Here is a 16476-nt window from a genome sequence, read left to right as displayed (position 1 = left end):
ATTCAGAATGGGTAAGAATTGTGCTTAGTGACGGGACATCTTCCACTGGTTGCAGAAGGAAAACTTTCCCATCAAGGGACTTACAGAGTTGGAGAGACAATTTCCCCATTGTTTCTAAACCCCAAACCTCATCTATACACATCCATGACCTGTGCTGCCTGCATTCACCTCTGCACGCCCCCTATGACTCTCTGAGAGTTGTTTTCTGCCAGCAGGCACCACAGAGGGACCCCAAAATACACCCATGTCTCTTCACAAGGGACACCGGTGGGGTGGTATGAGAACCACCAGTATCATGGGGTCCAGCAATACTACCAAACTCAGGGTGATGGTAGCCATACCGAATCTTCTAGAAAGATTTCAGAGAGGAATGAAGGAGCAGGAGTAAATGGAGAAGGCCTGGTGATGAGGCAATATTTAGGATTCTTTTGAAATGTCGCCAGACTTTGGAAATAATCACATTGATTTCCATTGTGCAGGGCTTTGAGGTGGCTCTTTATTGAATGGGCCACGCGTGTTTTGGGGTGGCATCATACGTGTTGTGGAATGGTGGGAGTTTGTGTGTGTGTTGTGGAATGCAGGCAAACCTCAGTATTGCAGGGGGGGGAGAGAGATTTTGTCATAGGGGGAATCCGTGTATTGGAGTATTTCTGTTGTTGCAGGAGTGCAGGGAACTTTTGTGTAGGAGGGTGGGTGGGGGTGCATGTTGTGGCGGACACCCTCTGGGGAGTGGTTCCCCTCTGGATGCTCTGACTGGATTCCTGTGTGACTCTCCCCAGAGGCTAGCATCCTGGAGCATCGCCATGAGCTGACTTTTTCTCCACTGGTCACAGATGTGTAATTATTTTTTTTTTTTTTTTTTTTTTTTTTTTGGTTTTTGGGCCACACCCTGTGACGCTCAGGGGTTACTCCTGGCTATGCGCTCAGAAGTTGCTCCTGGCTTGGGGGACCATATGGGACGCCGGGGGATCGAACCGCGGTCCGTCCTAGGCTAGCACAGGCAAGGCAGGCACCTTACCTCCAGCGCCACCGCCCGGCCCCTCAGATGTGTAATTATTTTTAAAAATCCTCAGAATATGGGAAATTCTGCCATAGAAAAGACTTTGACAAGGGAACGCTGAAAGCAGATCAGTCTGGAGACTGTGACCCCAAATTCTTCATCTAAATATAGTCTCTGTCTCATTACGTGGGATGAGAGGGGGCAGTGGCGTGGATAATCCAGAAATCATCATGCTTGCTTTTAGAATCCAGGCTTGAGACTGTTTAGAAGGACACAGAAATCACATATCAAGGCCAAACCCTATGGTCATGGCTTGGTTTTTCTTTCTCTTTCTTTTACTGTGGGTGGGGTCACACCCTTCATTGCCCAGGGGACCATCTATGGTGTTGGGAATCCCAACTCCAGCCCATCTCAGCTTTTCCCAAAAACCTGGTCTCATCTTCCCCTCCACCTCCCTTCCAACCCTTGTCCTTCTTGTGTTTCAAAAACTCCCCAAAAATGCATCATGTAGAAAAGGCATACTTTTGTATTTGCATGCTCCATACACTTTTTGGGTTTTGTTTTGTTTTGTTTATTTTGTTTTGGGGTAACACCCGGTGACACTCAGGGGTTACTCCTGGCTATGTGCTCAGAAATCGTTCCTGGCGTGGGGGACCATATGGGATGCCGGGGAATAGAACTGTGGTTCATCCTAGGCTAGTGTGTGCAAGGCAGACACCTTACCAGTTGCGCCACTGCTCCGGCCCCTAAATGTATGTTTTAGTCAGGCATTCTCTGAGTTCATCAGCCCTCTGTACACAGCTTTATGTACTAATATGCTGTGAAGGAGGTGATAAAAGGAGGTGATCGAGCGGGACAGGAGGGGCCAAGAGGAAAGAACAGACACTCCCAAGCTGACCTGTGTGTGTGTTTTATCTTGAAGCTCTTCGAGTGACCGTGGCCAGGAATGTGTCTGCGGCTGAAGGCAAGGAACTGGACCTCACCTGTAACATCACCACGGATCGAAAGGATGATGTGCGCCCCGAAGTGACGTGGTACTTCAGTAGGACTCCTGACACCTCTTTGCCAGGACCCCATGTGCTTGCAAGGCTAGACCGGGAGTCTCTGGTTCACAGTTCATCTCATGTTGCCGTGAGCCATGTGGACACACGCTCCTACCACTTACTGGTTCGAGACGTTAGCAGAGAGAACTCTGGCTACTATTTCTGCCACGTGGCACTCTGGGCCCCTGGGCACAACAAGAGCTGGCACAAGGTGGCAGAGTCCATGTCCCTGCCGACCAGGGTGGAGGTGACCTGGAGAGGTGAGTGGAACAGGGATGGCTTTCATTGGGCGTAATCTGTCCTCTGGGACATCGTTGTTTAGGGGCTTTGTGTTTTCCATTATTTTACCTTTTCTTATCATCAGGACAAATACACTTGAGCCTGGAACTAGCCCAAGCCCTGAGTGAAAAGCAAAACTGGCTTGAAATGGAATTTGGCAGGTTCGGAGCATTGTTTAGATAATATGGTTTCTGTTGTCTAAGTGCCCAGATAGCATAGGATAGAGTTTCCTTTTTTTTTTTTTAATATTTATTTATTTATTTTGGTTTTGGGGCCACACCTGGTGACATTCAGGGTGTAACTCCTGGCTCTGCATTCAGAAATCGCTCCTGGCTTGGGGGACCACATGGGACGCTGGGATTTGAACTACCAGCAAGGCAAACACCTCACCGCTGTGCTATCGCTCCAGCCCCTTTTTCTCTATTTTTTTTTTTGGGGGGGGGGGCATACCTGATATTGTTCTGCTCTCAGGAATTACTCTTGGCGGTGCTCAAGAACCATATGGGATGCTGGGATCAAAGCAACATGCAAGTCAAGCACTCTACCTATGGCTCCAGCCCCTCATGTCCTTCCTTTTTTTTTTTCCATCCTTCTCATTTTCAGTGTCTCTTATTTTCCCAAATGCTTACCCTTTAAGGCTGCCTTCTCCTGATTTTATAACTGGACCCTGCCAACAAACCCTCTTTCCTGGGCTAAGTTAGATCTTGCTGTAATTGTCTGGAGCTGAGAATTATTCTGATGATGAGTGGGTAGAAAAGAACTTTATTTAAATTTTATTTCTTTCCTTATTTAATTTAAGGACCATTCAAGCAATACTCAGAGGGCTACTCTTAGTTGGAGGCTTGGGGATTGCTCTGAGAATGCTCAGGGAACCATGTAGTGCCAGGGATCAAGCCAAAGGCCCCTTCATGCTCTCATTCCCTTGAGCCTTGCCTCCAGACCCAAAGGTCTCTGTGGTTTAGTACTGTGACCCTCTTTCTCTTGTCCCTATGGCCCCCCCTACTCAGAATCACCCTCCCCTATTCTCTCCATCAACAGGGTTCTTCTGGGATGTGCGCTGCTGTCTCTTTTTAGAAAAGGAGTTGTTGTTTTTCTTTTAACTTTATTTATTTATTGGCTTTTGGACCATACCCGGCAGTGCTCTCTGATTTCTGCACTCAGAAATCGCTCCTGTTAGGCTCGAGGGACCATATGGGATGTCGGGAATCGAACTGGGTTCATCCCGGATAAAGTGACATGCAAGGCAAATGCCCTACTATTTGCTGTGCTATCTCTCCGACCCCAGAAAATGAGGTTTTATGTTGCCAAGATGGAGAGTTGGCCCATGGAGAAGAGGAGGGTGACAGGAATTACAAGAGCAGAAGTGGAAAATCATCCCAGGCATAGTGAGACAAAACAACACATTATGGTCCCTGGTAGGTAGCAAAGTGACTCTTTAGATCTCAGAATCGAAGGCAGCAGAATTGATGCTAGGAGCTTTGATTCCTGTCGCTGAGCCCCATGCTAGGGATTCACTTGGAAGCACCGAGCTGGAACCATGTGGGCTCAGCTAGACTCTCCTTAGCAACCTTCAAAATAAAACAGATGCTGTCAACAGCAAAAAGAGATTTTTATTTTTATTCTTTTAAACAGAAAACTGACTCTCCCTGCTCTGATCCTGGGTGCCTCGCTTGGTGCCACCAGGCCCGCCCCTTGCCTGCAGCTCTAAGGGACTCTCTCTCTTTTCTGAACTCCAATGCGAGGCCCCCTTTGAAGTCCTCGTGTACTGATTGCAACATAACCAGGGGTAGACGCAGGCAGTGGCAGAAAACAGGAGGGAGCCAGAGATGGGCTCAGAGAACTGGAAGGGATTTGTTGGTAGCTCTGCTCTCCAGGGAGAGAAGGAAGAAAGAACTGGCCGTGGGAAAAGCTTCTGTTCTGATACTGACGATGGGAGTAGGGGCTGGAGCTTTTCATTTAACTGCATGTGCCAGACTGGTAACTGGGCAAGTTTTGCCCTCCTTACTAACACTCCGTGTGCTTTTCCCACACACATGTGACCTGAGGATAGAACGCCCAGCCACGAATCCTGTCAAAATACAGTTCTGGGAAAATAAGACTTGCAGAGAAAGCAATTGTGTTTGATGGGTGGAGTTTTCAGAGAAATTTCACATTCGGACACCTGGGCAAGGGCCAGTGAGATCCAAAAAAAATTGTTTCTCTTAAATCAATATGTCTTTTCCTGTGCTGATAACTCTCCACAGTATAGCTCTTGGGCACTTGTCAGAGGTTAGCTAGGTAGGAGCAGAGTACCTGCTCCTCCCAATGATGTTCCTGCCCCATAGTGATGGGCTCCATATACATCCTGGATGTGGACATGTTGAATCAAATAATTAATGATGGACCTGGATGGGGAAGGATGCCATTCCAGGCCACGTGGCTCCGCAACCCCCATCCAGCCGGCGGGTCCCAGGCCCAGGTGAACGGCGGAATCAGACTCATCCAGAGACAGGCATCAGGAAGCATCAACTTTATTCATGCCCTATTCACCACATGTGTGTGGCCTCTCTCATAACCTTTCAAGCATTCAACCATTCCTAGCTACCCTGCATCTTAATTCCTTTCAGCCATCTTTCTTTGACCTCCATGCTGGTCAAAGACCAAAAGAGACCAAGACCCAAACGCCAGAGAGCCCAGCAGGGTAGAAGCCCCTAATCCCCTGGCTCAAAGGCTTATCTACCTTTTCCAAGACCCCTCCCAGAAATGGGTGGGTCTCAGGTAGCTACACCTAAATCCAGGGTGGAGTTACATGGACACACATGAGATCTCAGAACATGTGCTGCATAGGCCTGTGTGAGGTAACTGAGAGAGCCAAAAAGAGCAGGGACACAAGGTGACCTTTCATAGTTGCTCAGACTCTCTGGTGTATGACTATTGTATATTGTCACAAGAACTCAGAAGAGGGGCCAGAGAGATAGCATGGAGGTAGGGCATTTGTCTTCCATGCAGAAGGATGGTGGTTCGAATCCCGGCATCCCACACGGTCCCCTGAGCCTGCCAGGAGTGATTTCTGAAGCGTAGAGCCAGGAGGAACCCCTGAGCGTCACTGGGTGTGACCCAAAACAAAAAAAAAAAAAAGAAAGGAAAAGGAAAAGAAAAATCTGAACAATGGATCACTAAGATTTAAAACATTGCTTTTTAAATATTTGTGATAATGGTTTTATTGTTATAAATTATTTATTTTGGTGAAGCAAATATTGTATTGAGGGAAAAACACTAACAGAGCTGGAGAGACAGCATAGAGGTAGGGCATTTGCCTTGCATGCAGAAGGATGGTGGTTTGAATCCCAGCATCCCATATGGTCCCCCAAGCCTGCCAGAGGAACCTCTGAGCACTGCCAGATGTGATCCCCCTCCCCCTAAAAAGAATTAAAATTCATGAGAAAGCTGGTTCCTTTTACAGTTGCTCCAAAATACTCATCTTTGCTCCTCAAAATAATCATAATTTATCAAGCACAGGTGCTGTACTGAGTACTGGGTGAAAGGCTTGTTATGCTTTTTATTTTTTTGTTTGTTCGTTTTTGGTCACACTCGGCAGCGCTCAGGGCCTACTCCTGGCTCTATGCTCAGAAATCGCCCCTGGCAGGCTTGGGGGACCATATGGGATGCTGGGATTCGAACCACCATCCTTCTGCATGCAAGGCAAATGAACTGTGCTATCTCTCATGCCCCCACTTGTTAAGCTTTCAGTGTTTCATCTACACAACTCAGAACTGTGTCTACCTCTCTCTGCCTTTGGACACAAGTTTTGTGTTGCTTCTAATTTGGTTTTTGGGCCACACCGGATGACGCTCAGGGGTTACTCCTGGCTATGAGTTCAGAAATCGTTCCTGGCTTGGGGGACCATATGGGATGCTGGGGATCAAACCGAGGTCCATCCCAGATCAGCCGCATGCAAGGCAAACGCCCTACCGCTTCACTATTGCTTCAGTTCAGTGTTGCTTCTAATTTGGAAAGTTGGTAATTAGAGGAGGACTTGGCAGAGTTTATCTGTGAGTTTCGTGCAGCAGCCAACATAGCCAGGGCAGGAATCCCCTTCCATATGTTTTTGTCCTCCCAGCTCTCTTGTCTTTCTCCTGACTTTCTGTTTGGCTTTGGTTTCTCTCTTGGGCACTATCCTGGCAGGACACTCATGGCATGTATGACTCCTTGCTTTTAAGAGGCAGGAAGCAGAGGTTCCCAGAAGACAGAGCACTTTTGGGACCAGCACAGTGTCACAAAGAATATTTGTTGTTGGTCACAGCCATTTCAGTCAGTCTGCCCAAGTTCAAGAGGGTGGAGGGAAGAGGGTGGAGGAAAGACCCTCATCTCTTAATGGAGGAGAAATAAGATCACCTTGCAAAATAGCATGTGAGTAGGAAATGTTATTGGAATCATCTTTAGAAAAACAGATTTTGGGGGGGCTGGAGTTGTGGCGCAATGGTAGGGCATTTGCCTTGCACGCACTGACCTAGGATGGATCTTGGTTCTGTCCTCCAGCATCCCACATGGCCTCCCAAGCCAGGAGTGATGATGTCTGAACGCATAGCCAGGAGTAACCCCTGAGCGTCACCAGGTGTGGTCCCCAAAAGACCAAAAAAGTAAATAGTTAAATAACAGATTTTTTTCAAAGTGGTTACCATAATGGTTATCTTTGCCGCTTTTATTGAAAATAAATAAAAGGTTGAGAATGACTTTAAGAGAAAGGTGGTACAGGATCAAATCTGTCCAAGTAACGTCATCATGTGATGCTTGGTTTGGGGCATCAGCTTTTCCCCAGGGCAGAGACCTAAAGACTGGCACACCCTACCATGTCTTAAATGACTATTGTCACACCAAGTAGGTGAGGATTTGAAGCAGGTTAGAGTTCCATGCTGTTCATCAGACACAAGGGCCATGATGTGAATACCAAGAGCACATGTGGTACCTGGGAGGACTGTGCTGATAGTGTTAAAAATTACTTTCCTTGGGACCAGAGTAGTGCCACTAGCCTGGGATGGACCATGGTTCGATTTCCCGGGGTCCCATATCGTCCCCCAAGCCAGGAGTGATTTCTGAGCGCATAGCCAGGAGTAACCCCTGAGCATCACTGGGTTTGCCCCCCCCAAAACAAACAAACAAACAAAAAATATACTTTTTTAAAATACTGTGGTTACAAGGTTGTTTATGGCATAGTTGCTGATTTTTTCTTCACAGTTACAAAATTGTTCATGATTGCATGATTGAATCTTTTTTTGGGGGGGGGGGGTTTGGGCCACACCCGGCGACGCTCAGGGGTTCCTCCTGGCTATCTGCTCAGAAACAGCTCCTGGCAGGCATGGGGGACCATATGGGACACCGGGATTCGAACCAACCACCTTTGGTCCTGGATCGGCTGCTTGCAAGGCAAACGCCGCTGTGCTATCTCTCCAGGCCCTCATGATTGAATCTTAATCACGGTATACACCAAAACACATCTACTGCTATCAATGGTGATTTCTTTTTTATTTTTAATTATTTTAAACTTTATTGATTGATTGTTTGTTTGGTTGGTTGGTTGTTGGGCCATACCCAGTGGTGCTTAGGGGTTACTCCTGGCCCTGCACTCAGAAATTGCCCCTGGGAAGGTTGGGGGACCACATGGGATGCCAGGAATCGAACAGGGTCCTTTCCTGGGTCGGCCACATGCAAGGCAAACACCCTACACTGATGTGCTATCTCTCCAGCCCCACAATGGTGATTTCTTAAGAACGTAGAAAATAGGGGACCAGAGTGATAGTAATGCTGGTAGGGCACTTGCCTTGTGTGTGACTGACCCAGATTTGATCCTCGGTGTCCCATATGGTCTCACCCATATGGTACCACCAGGAGTAATTAGCAAGCACAGAGCCAGGAGTAACTCCTGAGCACTGTTGGATGTGGCATTCAACAACAACAACAACAACAACAAAAAGCACAGGGTAGAAAATACTTTGACTTAGAATTTATGTTCTACCTTTTTGTTTGTCTGTTTATTGCTCCAGCTGTTATGGCATACCTATGAGGGGGGAAAATAACCTAAAGTGTCTCACTAAATGAAGCATAATTCAAGACAGGAAACATAACATAACAAAAATAATTAAGGGATTGGAAGGATAATTTGGCAGATCAAACTCATGCTTTGCATGCTGAAGGCCTAGATTCAATATCCCTCAGGGTCCCCTGAGCCCTGCTGGGTGTGGCCAAATATAAAATTAAATCAAGATTCAAAGGAATAAAAAAAATTTGAAGAACAGATACTGCTAAGTAGTTGGATGAATTCGTTACTACAATTGAGCACTAAATATGACTCCCAACGTTGTAAAGAATTGAGGCCCCCAAAATTGTGATTTCACAGTTCTTCTCTAAGGAAGGAAAATAAACTCCAACTAAAAGACAAAACTTATTCTTGGCACTAAACTGATCTTATTTTTTTTTTTTTAATTTAGAGAATACTGAATAACATAATGGACAGTGCTTTGGACTGTTTTCCTACAAAAGGCCCTATGTGATTATATAAATGGCTTTTTTTTTTTTTTGGTTTTTGGGCCACACCCGTTTGATGCTCAGGGGTTACTCCTGGCTATGTGCTCAGAAATCGCCCCTGGCTTGGGGGGACCATATGGGACGCCAGGGGATCGAACCACTGTCCATCCTACGCTAGCACTTGCAAGGCAGACACCTTACCTCTAGCGCCACCTTCCCGGCCCAACTCTGTAAGTGTGTATCTCCGTTACACAATTAATTTTTTTCTAAAAAGTATTTAAAAAGAAAAAAAATTTTGGTGGTGGGCAGGCCTCCAACACACTTGTTCTTCTGCCTTCAGAGGCAAGTTCGGAGTGACAAAAATGGTTGCTGGTAAAATCTTACAGGCCTACATCTAATCTCCTAGAGATGGCACAGAACTCTGAAGTCTCTACCAAGTACTTAGCAGATTAACTGTGATTTAAGTTGTTCGTAATACTGTTGTTTCGTGCATTAGGTGTTCCAACGCCAGTCCTACCACCAGTATGACCTTCTCTGCACCAATGTCTCCTGTTTCCCATCTACCACCCCATCAACCCCTTTAGATACAAACAAATTTACTTCTTATTGTTTATTACAACACAAAGACAAATGGAATTATCAAAACTTAGATCAATAAGAGTCCATTTTTTAGAGGGCTGGGACAATCACACAGAAGATAGGGCATTTATTTGCCTTTCATGAGGAATAACCCCTGAACACAACTGGCGGTGGCCCAAAAATAAACCTCAAAAAGTGTCAATTTGTGATAATTTGTTAAATCTCTCAAATCTTACGAAAGTCACTGTCTGAGGATTTACTGAGCTTTTTGGTGCTAGCTGTGTTACTGTTTAGGCTCATTGAGCTTGGTGGCCTTCTATCTTTTTCTAACACTTTTCACATCAGATTTGCTATGATCCTATTGGGCTGAGAATACTGTAAAATTTGGTGGTACCATGCATTTGCATATTTACCCTACCAAGTTCTTAACCAAATAAGATGTCAGTATCAGGGGTCAGAGAGATAGCACAGCGGTAGGGCATTTGCCTTGCATGCAGTTGACCCGGGAGGGACCTGATTTGATTCCCGGCATCCCATGTGGTCCCCCAGCCTGCCAGGGGTGATTTCTGAGTACAAAGCCAAGAGCCTAAGTGCTGCTGGGATGTGGCCCAAAAACCAATCAATAAATCAATAAAGTTTAAAAATAAAGATGTTGGGCCAGAGAGATAGCATGGAGGTAAGGTGTTTGCCTTGCATGCAGAAGGACTGTGGTTCGAATTTCAGCATTCCATATGGTCCCCTGAGCCTGCCAGGAGTGATTTCTGAGCGTAGAGTCAGGAGTAACACCTGAGCGCTGCCGGGTGTGACCCAAAAACCAAAATAAATAAATAATAATTATAATAGTATGTCAATATCTTAGGACATAGAGGAACTAGGATTAGTTTATCCTTAAAGAATAGCTCCTTTTCTAGGGAGTTGATCTAAGCACACCCAGCCCCTTCACTGCTGCCTTTGGCCCCGAAATCTAGTCGCTCATTCCCTCTTCTTTCTCTGGGACTGATGAGTGAGGAGGAAGGAAGAAAGAAAAGCTACATGAGTTTGACTTGAGAGTTGGGCAGTTGTATCCCATTGCTCTAAAATGGCTCATGCTAAGCATCTCATTATGGTCCACCCAGGCTCCCCACAAATGGTAGCTCCTTTCTTGCTTTCTCTCTTTATTTTTAATCTGTATTTTTTGCCATGATAATATATTTATTTTAATGTTTCGATTGAGTTTTCTGTGATTTACAGTGTTAACGATGGTTTGTTTTCCTGTGTGCCTAATTCCAACACCGTACCTTCCCCAAAGTACTATATTTCTAGCCCAAAGCATATAGAAGTTCTTTTTATACATTTCCTAAATTAAAAAAAAAACAAAGCAGTGGGCCAAAGAGATAGCAGCACAGAGGTAGGGCATTTGCCTTGCATGTAGAAGGACGGTGGTTCGAATCCTGGCATCCTATATGGTCCCCCGAGCCTGCCAGGAGCAATTTCTGAGCGTAGAGCCAGGAGGAACCCCTGAGCACTGCAGGGTATGACCCCCTCAAAAGTAAAAATTTTTGAAAAATAAAGCAAAGAAACAAACAAAAGCCATCCTATCACTCCAGCTCTCAAGACATGTTTTAATTTGCATTTCCCAAATCATAAGTGAAAATGAACCCTTGCCGTCTCTCAAAATTAAAAAAAAAAAATAAGGACTGGAGCGATAGTACAGCAGGTAGGGTGCTTGCCTTGCATGCAGCTGACACAAAGTCGATCTCTGACAATATCCCATATGTTCCTCCCCACCCCCGGCCCCAGAACCCAACAGGAGTGATTTCTGAGCAACAGAGTGAGAGATAATGCTTGGGTATGGCCCCAAACAAATCAAGTAAGTATTAGAGATTGAAATGTCATGCAAGCCAAGGGTAGTGACTTTCTGGCACTTAGCTTCCTCACTCAGTAGCCTTCCTAGTGCCTGTCCAGTTTATGAAATTAGAAGCTTTCTTAGCTAAACGGGCACTCCTTCCCCCGTGGCCTCTAACTTGTGTATGCAGCCTGTTCACTTCATTAGCTCTGCTAAGTTACCTAAGCTTCAAAGAGGTCCTAGCCCAGTTGTGCACAGTTCAGGATTAGTTTCTGGGCGGTTGCCATCACTCTTGGTCTTTGGGGGTGAACCTGGCTCAAGAAGGCATTACAGCCGTGAGAGGAGGTGCTGCTGGATGGTCCCCCGGGAGACAGGTCGTGCAGACAAAGCCTCGCCTGTAATTCTGCTCTCACACACTGTGCCAGGCTGTGATCTTTGAAGACAACTCCTCTGGGATCTGTTTCTTTTATTATTTTTTTTTTAAGGAACATGCGTGAAAAGAATTTCTATATTATTTGGGTTTGCAAAGATGGTACAGTGCAGAAGGGCCTTGACTTGCATGCAGACATCCCAAAATTGAGCCTTTTAGCACCACAAATAGTCGGTTGAGCTCTTCCAAGACTAATTCTCAGAATTAGGAGTGAATCTTGAGCACGCCAGAAACACAGTCAAACAATCAAACAAAATATCTGTCGTGGTTATGAAGGTTAAGAAAATAAATGCAGGTGCCAGAGCTATGGCGCAAGTGGTAGGGCGTTGGCCCTACATGTAGCTAACCTAGGATGGACCACAATTCGATCCCCAACATCCTATATGGTCCCCCCCAAGCCAGGAGCGATTTCTGAGCACATAGCCAAGAGTAACCCCTGAGTGTCACCAGGTGTGGCCCTCAACCCAAAAATAATAAAAAAATAAATGCATTGACGGGGAGATAGCACAGTGGCAGGATGTTTTGCTTTACACGAAGCTGATCTAAGACAGACTGGTGGTTTGAGTCCTGGCATCTCATGTGGTCCTCTGAGTATGCCAGGAGCAATTTCTGAGCACAGAGCCGGGAGTAACCCTTGAACGCCACCAGGTTTGAGCCAAAAACCGAACAAACAAACAAACTAAAAAAGAAAAAGAAAACTGGGAAGTATAATATATGGCATGGAACCTCACATCTTGATTTATGGCTGTTGTTGTTTTCATCATATAATGCCATAATAATCTCTTCCTTCAGAACTATTGGGAATGCAGGAGATAATAATTTATGTGTAAACCTCTGGCCCATGTCTTTGTACTCAGAATTCATGGAATAGCTGCTTTTGCAAATAAGCCAGTGGTTCTCCTTTGTTTTGAAATTTTTAACAAAGGAGTTTAATAACCAATAATCAGGAAACAACGCTTTTCTTTGGGGGAAGGTTGTGGGAAGGCGATTGCGACTTCAGGAAATGGTGTGTCTAGAAACACACGTGCCCCCAAGAGCCAGATTAAGGCGCAGATTCATGCCTTGAAGAACCTTAGCAACGCGGAGCCAGCTTCACTGCACTGGCTTTAGTGTTGTGTGAAACGAATTCCATTATGAGTGGGCGGTTGGGTTGTTACTGTTGGAACAGATCTGTAACAGAAGTCAGAATACTGCCAGCTTCAACAACTGTCAATATTTTACTTCTCTTATTTCATCTCTCTCCCCTCCCCTAGATGTTCTCTCTTTCTCTTTCTGCCTCTCTCTTCCTCCCTTTCTTTCTGTCTCTTTCCTATATCTCTCCTCTGCTTCTGGAAGAATTTCAAGCATGTCCTATAACTCCGTGTCATTTTTACCATTAAATACTTTCAGATGCATCTAACGGATAAGCATTTCTAAACAACCACCGTGGAGCTGTTAGCTGATTCTTGATGAGATCAAGCAGAATATAGCAGTAATCAGTAGTGAAATGCTTAGGCCCTCAAATAAGCATTTTTATGCAAAATATTAAATTTAGACCAATTCAGCAAACACGTACGTGTCTTTTATACAGAAGGTGCTGCGTGCTTTGTACATACCAGTGAGCCGTAGCTGAAGCCCCTGACCCCAAGCGATTTCTACAGAAATTTTCTGGGGGATACTCAAATAATTGCACTTCAAGGCAATCAGCACTCAACTTAGTCCCTAGAGAACAGAGAACATGGTCTGGAAGGGATTCTGTGAACATGCCTTTCCTGGTTTAGAAATTGAGGTGAATCCAACTATAATTATGTTTGCAATCACAGTGTCTAAATAAAGTAATTATTTAAAAAAAAAAGAAGAATTGAGGTGAGGGCTGGAGAGATAGCACAGCAATAGGGCGTTTACCTCGCATGCAGCCCATCCATCCAAGAGGGACCCAGTTCAATTCCCGGCATCCTCTATGGTCCCCCAGTCTGCAGGGGCTATTTCTGAGTGCAGAGCCAGGAGTGACCCCTGAGCACCGCTGGGTGTAGCCCAACAACCAACCAATCAATTTATCAATAAATAAAGTTTTAAAATATTTTTTAAAATAAAATAAAATAAAAAGAAGTTGAGGTGAGTGTAACTGGCTAGATGAGTTCAAAGGGAGCTTTTTCTGATACACTGAAGGGGCTGTGCAAGTGGAGAAGACACTTGCCTTGCTCACAGCTGACCCCCCTTTAGTCCCTGGACCTGAGTAAGTCCCACCAAGGGTGATTCCTGAGCACAGAGTCATGGGTATCCCATAAGCACTGCCATGTCCTGGCCTCAAAGCCCAAAGAAAGGCAAAGTGCTGTGGGCTTACTGGGCCCCGAGGACAACACAGTCTCTGCAAACCACGTTTATAAGCATGAAACTGTGGTAAATGAAATTTTCTTGATGTGCACCAAAACAAGAAAAGGAATTAAGCCCACCCATAGCCCTCTCATTTCAGGAATTCCATACTTTAGGCCTCATGAGTAGCCATCTGACCTCTCTCTGGGTGTTCTTGAAATCTCTATATCCTTCACCTTTCAGAGACCAAGGTATTTTTCTTTGCCTACGGTCTTTCTTTGTGGGCTTCAGTTTTAGTTTTTATGTGTTTGTTTTGCTTTTGGGGCCACACCTAGTGATGCTCAGGGGTTACTCCTGGCTCTGCGCTCAGAATTCGCTCCTGGCTTAGGGGACCATATAGGATGCTGGGGGATCGAACCGAGGTTCGTCCTAGGTTAGCGAGTGCAAGGCAAATGCCCTACTGCTTGCGCCACTGCTCCAGCCCCTTCAGTTTTTGTTTTAAGAGAGTACTGGCTCCAGCTGTTTTGCGAAGATGAAATCTCTTTTGCTAAGTAGGAGTTCCTATGATTGAATAAACAAGCTGAAACTCCTACACCATCTGTTTTGTGCATTTGATTCTCTGGTACTGAGACAAATGCATGCCATGGCCTGGGACAAGCCATGGGGCCATTGACTCCACTTCTTACCAAGCAGGACCCCAGTGAGGTAGATGGAACTAGGGAAAAGGAGGCAGAAAACCAGCACAAAAAGGGCCTTAGGGAATGTGCAAACTGTGCCTGATGTGCAAACAAGTAGAGAATATCCACATAAAGGCAATGGGTTACTGGGGCTGGACAACTCCATGCGTTTAACTCAAATTGTGAGGCCCAGAGGAGATTGTGTCTCTAACACAGTTGGGAAGAGGGAAATTGAGGATTGGGGGAAGTTCAGTGATTACTGACTCAGTTGGCCTGTCAGCCTTGGGCACATTGGGAATTTATAAATACCTTGACTGGAAGTTGAAAAGTCCTGGAGAACGGTGGTCATAGATTGTCCCTCATATTCACAGATATTTTTGAGCACCTGTTGTGTCTGGAATGAGAGCAAAGTCTCTGAGAATCTTCCATTTGAGGGTTGAGACAATGCGTACTTCTAGAAAAAGGCACTCGAAAAAGAATGGTAGGAGCAGGAAGGGGAAAATTTAGAAGGAAAACCTAGTCGTGTTACTTTAGAAAGGGGTGGGGTTTATGTGTGTTTCTTTTCATCTTGTTATGAATGTCATTTATGGATGTGTGTGTGTTCATTTGGTTATGAATGTCGGTACGTGTGTTGGGGTGTGTGTGTGTGTTTGTGTGTATGTGTGTGTTTGTGTGTGTTGTGTGTGTGTCTACATATGCATTGCAAAGCCCAGTCTTTGCCACCTCCCAGACGGACACCCACGCTTTTCTGGTCATGAGCCCCAGGGTCTTCTAGAATATGTTTGGAACAGAGTTCAAGGTGAATGCCACTGTCTGCTGAGGTCACTCTTTTCTCATTGTATGGGGGTCACACTCACTGGTTTTGGGAGACCTTTTAAACCTGATGGACTTTACTGACTCCATGTGGGACCAGGGACTGAAGCCAAGATGAGGCCTCTCCTGCTTTCTGTTCTCCCCCATATTCACTGAGCTCACCATGCTGTGCACCCCCAGGGTGCTGGATCAAATTCCAATGGGAGTAAAAGAAAAGTGAGACCTCAAATGTGGGGTCACTGGGAATAGCTTGTCTTACACAGTGATAAAAAATTCATTTCAGGGGGCCAGAGATAGAACAACACATACTTTGTATGCAGCCAACCCAGGTTCAATCCCCAGCAGACTATGTGATCCCCAGCCCTCACCCAGGAGTGATCCCTGAGTTCAGAGCCAGGAATAAGCCCTGAGCATCCCTGGGTGTGGCCCCAAAGCCAAACAAGATTCATTTTTGTTCCACCTGCTCAGGAGGAAACAGCCTCTGAGGTCCTTTCGGGAGTGATGGGGCCAGTTCCACCATAGGCTGATGTCTTGGGGACTCCAGTTATCATTCCCACAGTTGCTTGGGAAGAGGGAATGCGCATGTGGAGTTTTCTCCATTTCCTAGCCCGCTGAATCACCGTTGGAGAAATCACGATGTTACACATTTCATTAGAAGTGTAAATCACAAAAGAGCAGTTTCTTGACCTCAGCAGTTTATAATCTGTGAGTCATAAATAAAAGCAACATTAAGTAATACGGAGCTATTTGATCAAGGCAGTGGGGGTGCAAATAGCGTTGGCAGAGGGAATGCTTTGTGGTGAGAAGACTCTTTCTCTTGCAAGATAAAGAGCTGGCAGGAAAAGAGCACAGGGCCTCAGGAGCTGCTGAGGGAGCAGAGAAGGAAACTTCCAGGAAGGGGTCAGAGCAAAGCGCTCTCTTTCTGGGGAGGCAACACAAAGCAGGCTGCAGTGAAGAACTATCCTACTGGGACCAGAGAGATAGCACAACAGCAGGGCGATTGCCTTGCATGTAGTCGACCAGGGAAAGACCCAGGT

General features: G+C 45.7%; 1 protein-coding gene across 1 annotated transcript in view; it reads left to right on the top strand.

Moving 5' to 3' along the window:
• The window catches only part of PTGFRN (prostaglandin F2 receptor inhibitor), a 107125-nt gene that overhangs the window by 51262 nt on the left and 39387 nt on the right, over window positions 1-16476 (top strand). Inside the window, exon 4 of the mRNA XM_049765905.1 lies at window positions 1923-2303. Coding sequence (XP_049621862.1) covers window positions 1923-2303 — 381 coding nt within the window. The remainder of the gene's footprint in view (window positions 1-1922; window positions 2304-16476) is intronic.

The sequence above is a fragment of the Suncus etruscus genome, chromosome 19 (genome assembly GCF_024139225.1).
Source record: "Suncus etruscus isolate mSunEtr1 chromosome 19, mSunEtr1.pri.cur, whole genome shotgun sequence".
NCBI lineage: Eukaryota > Metazoa > Chordata > Mammalia > Eulipotyphla > Soricidae > Suncus > Suncus etruscus.
This window is presented reverse-complemented; position numbering and strand designations above follow the sequence as displayed.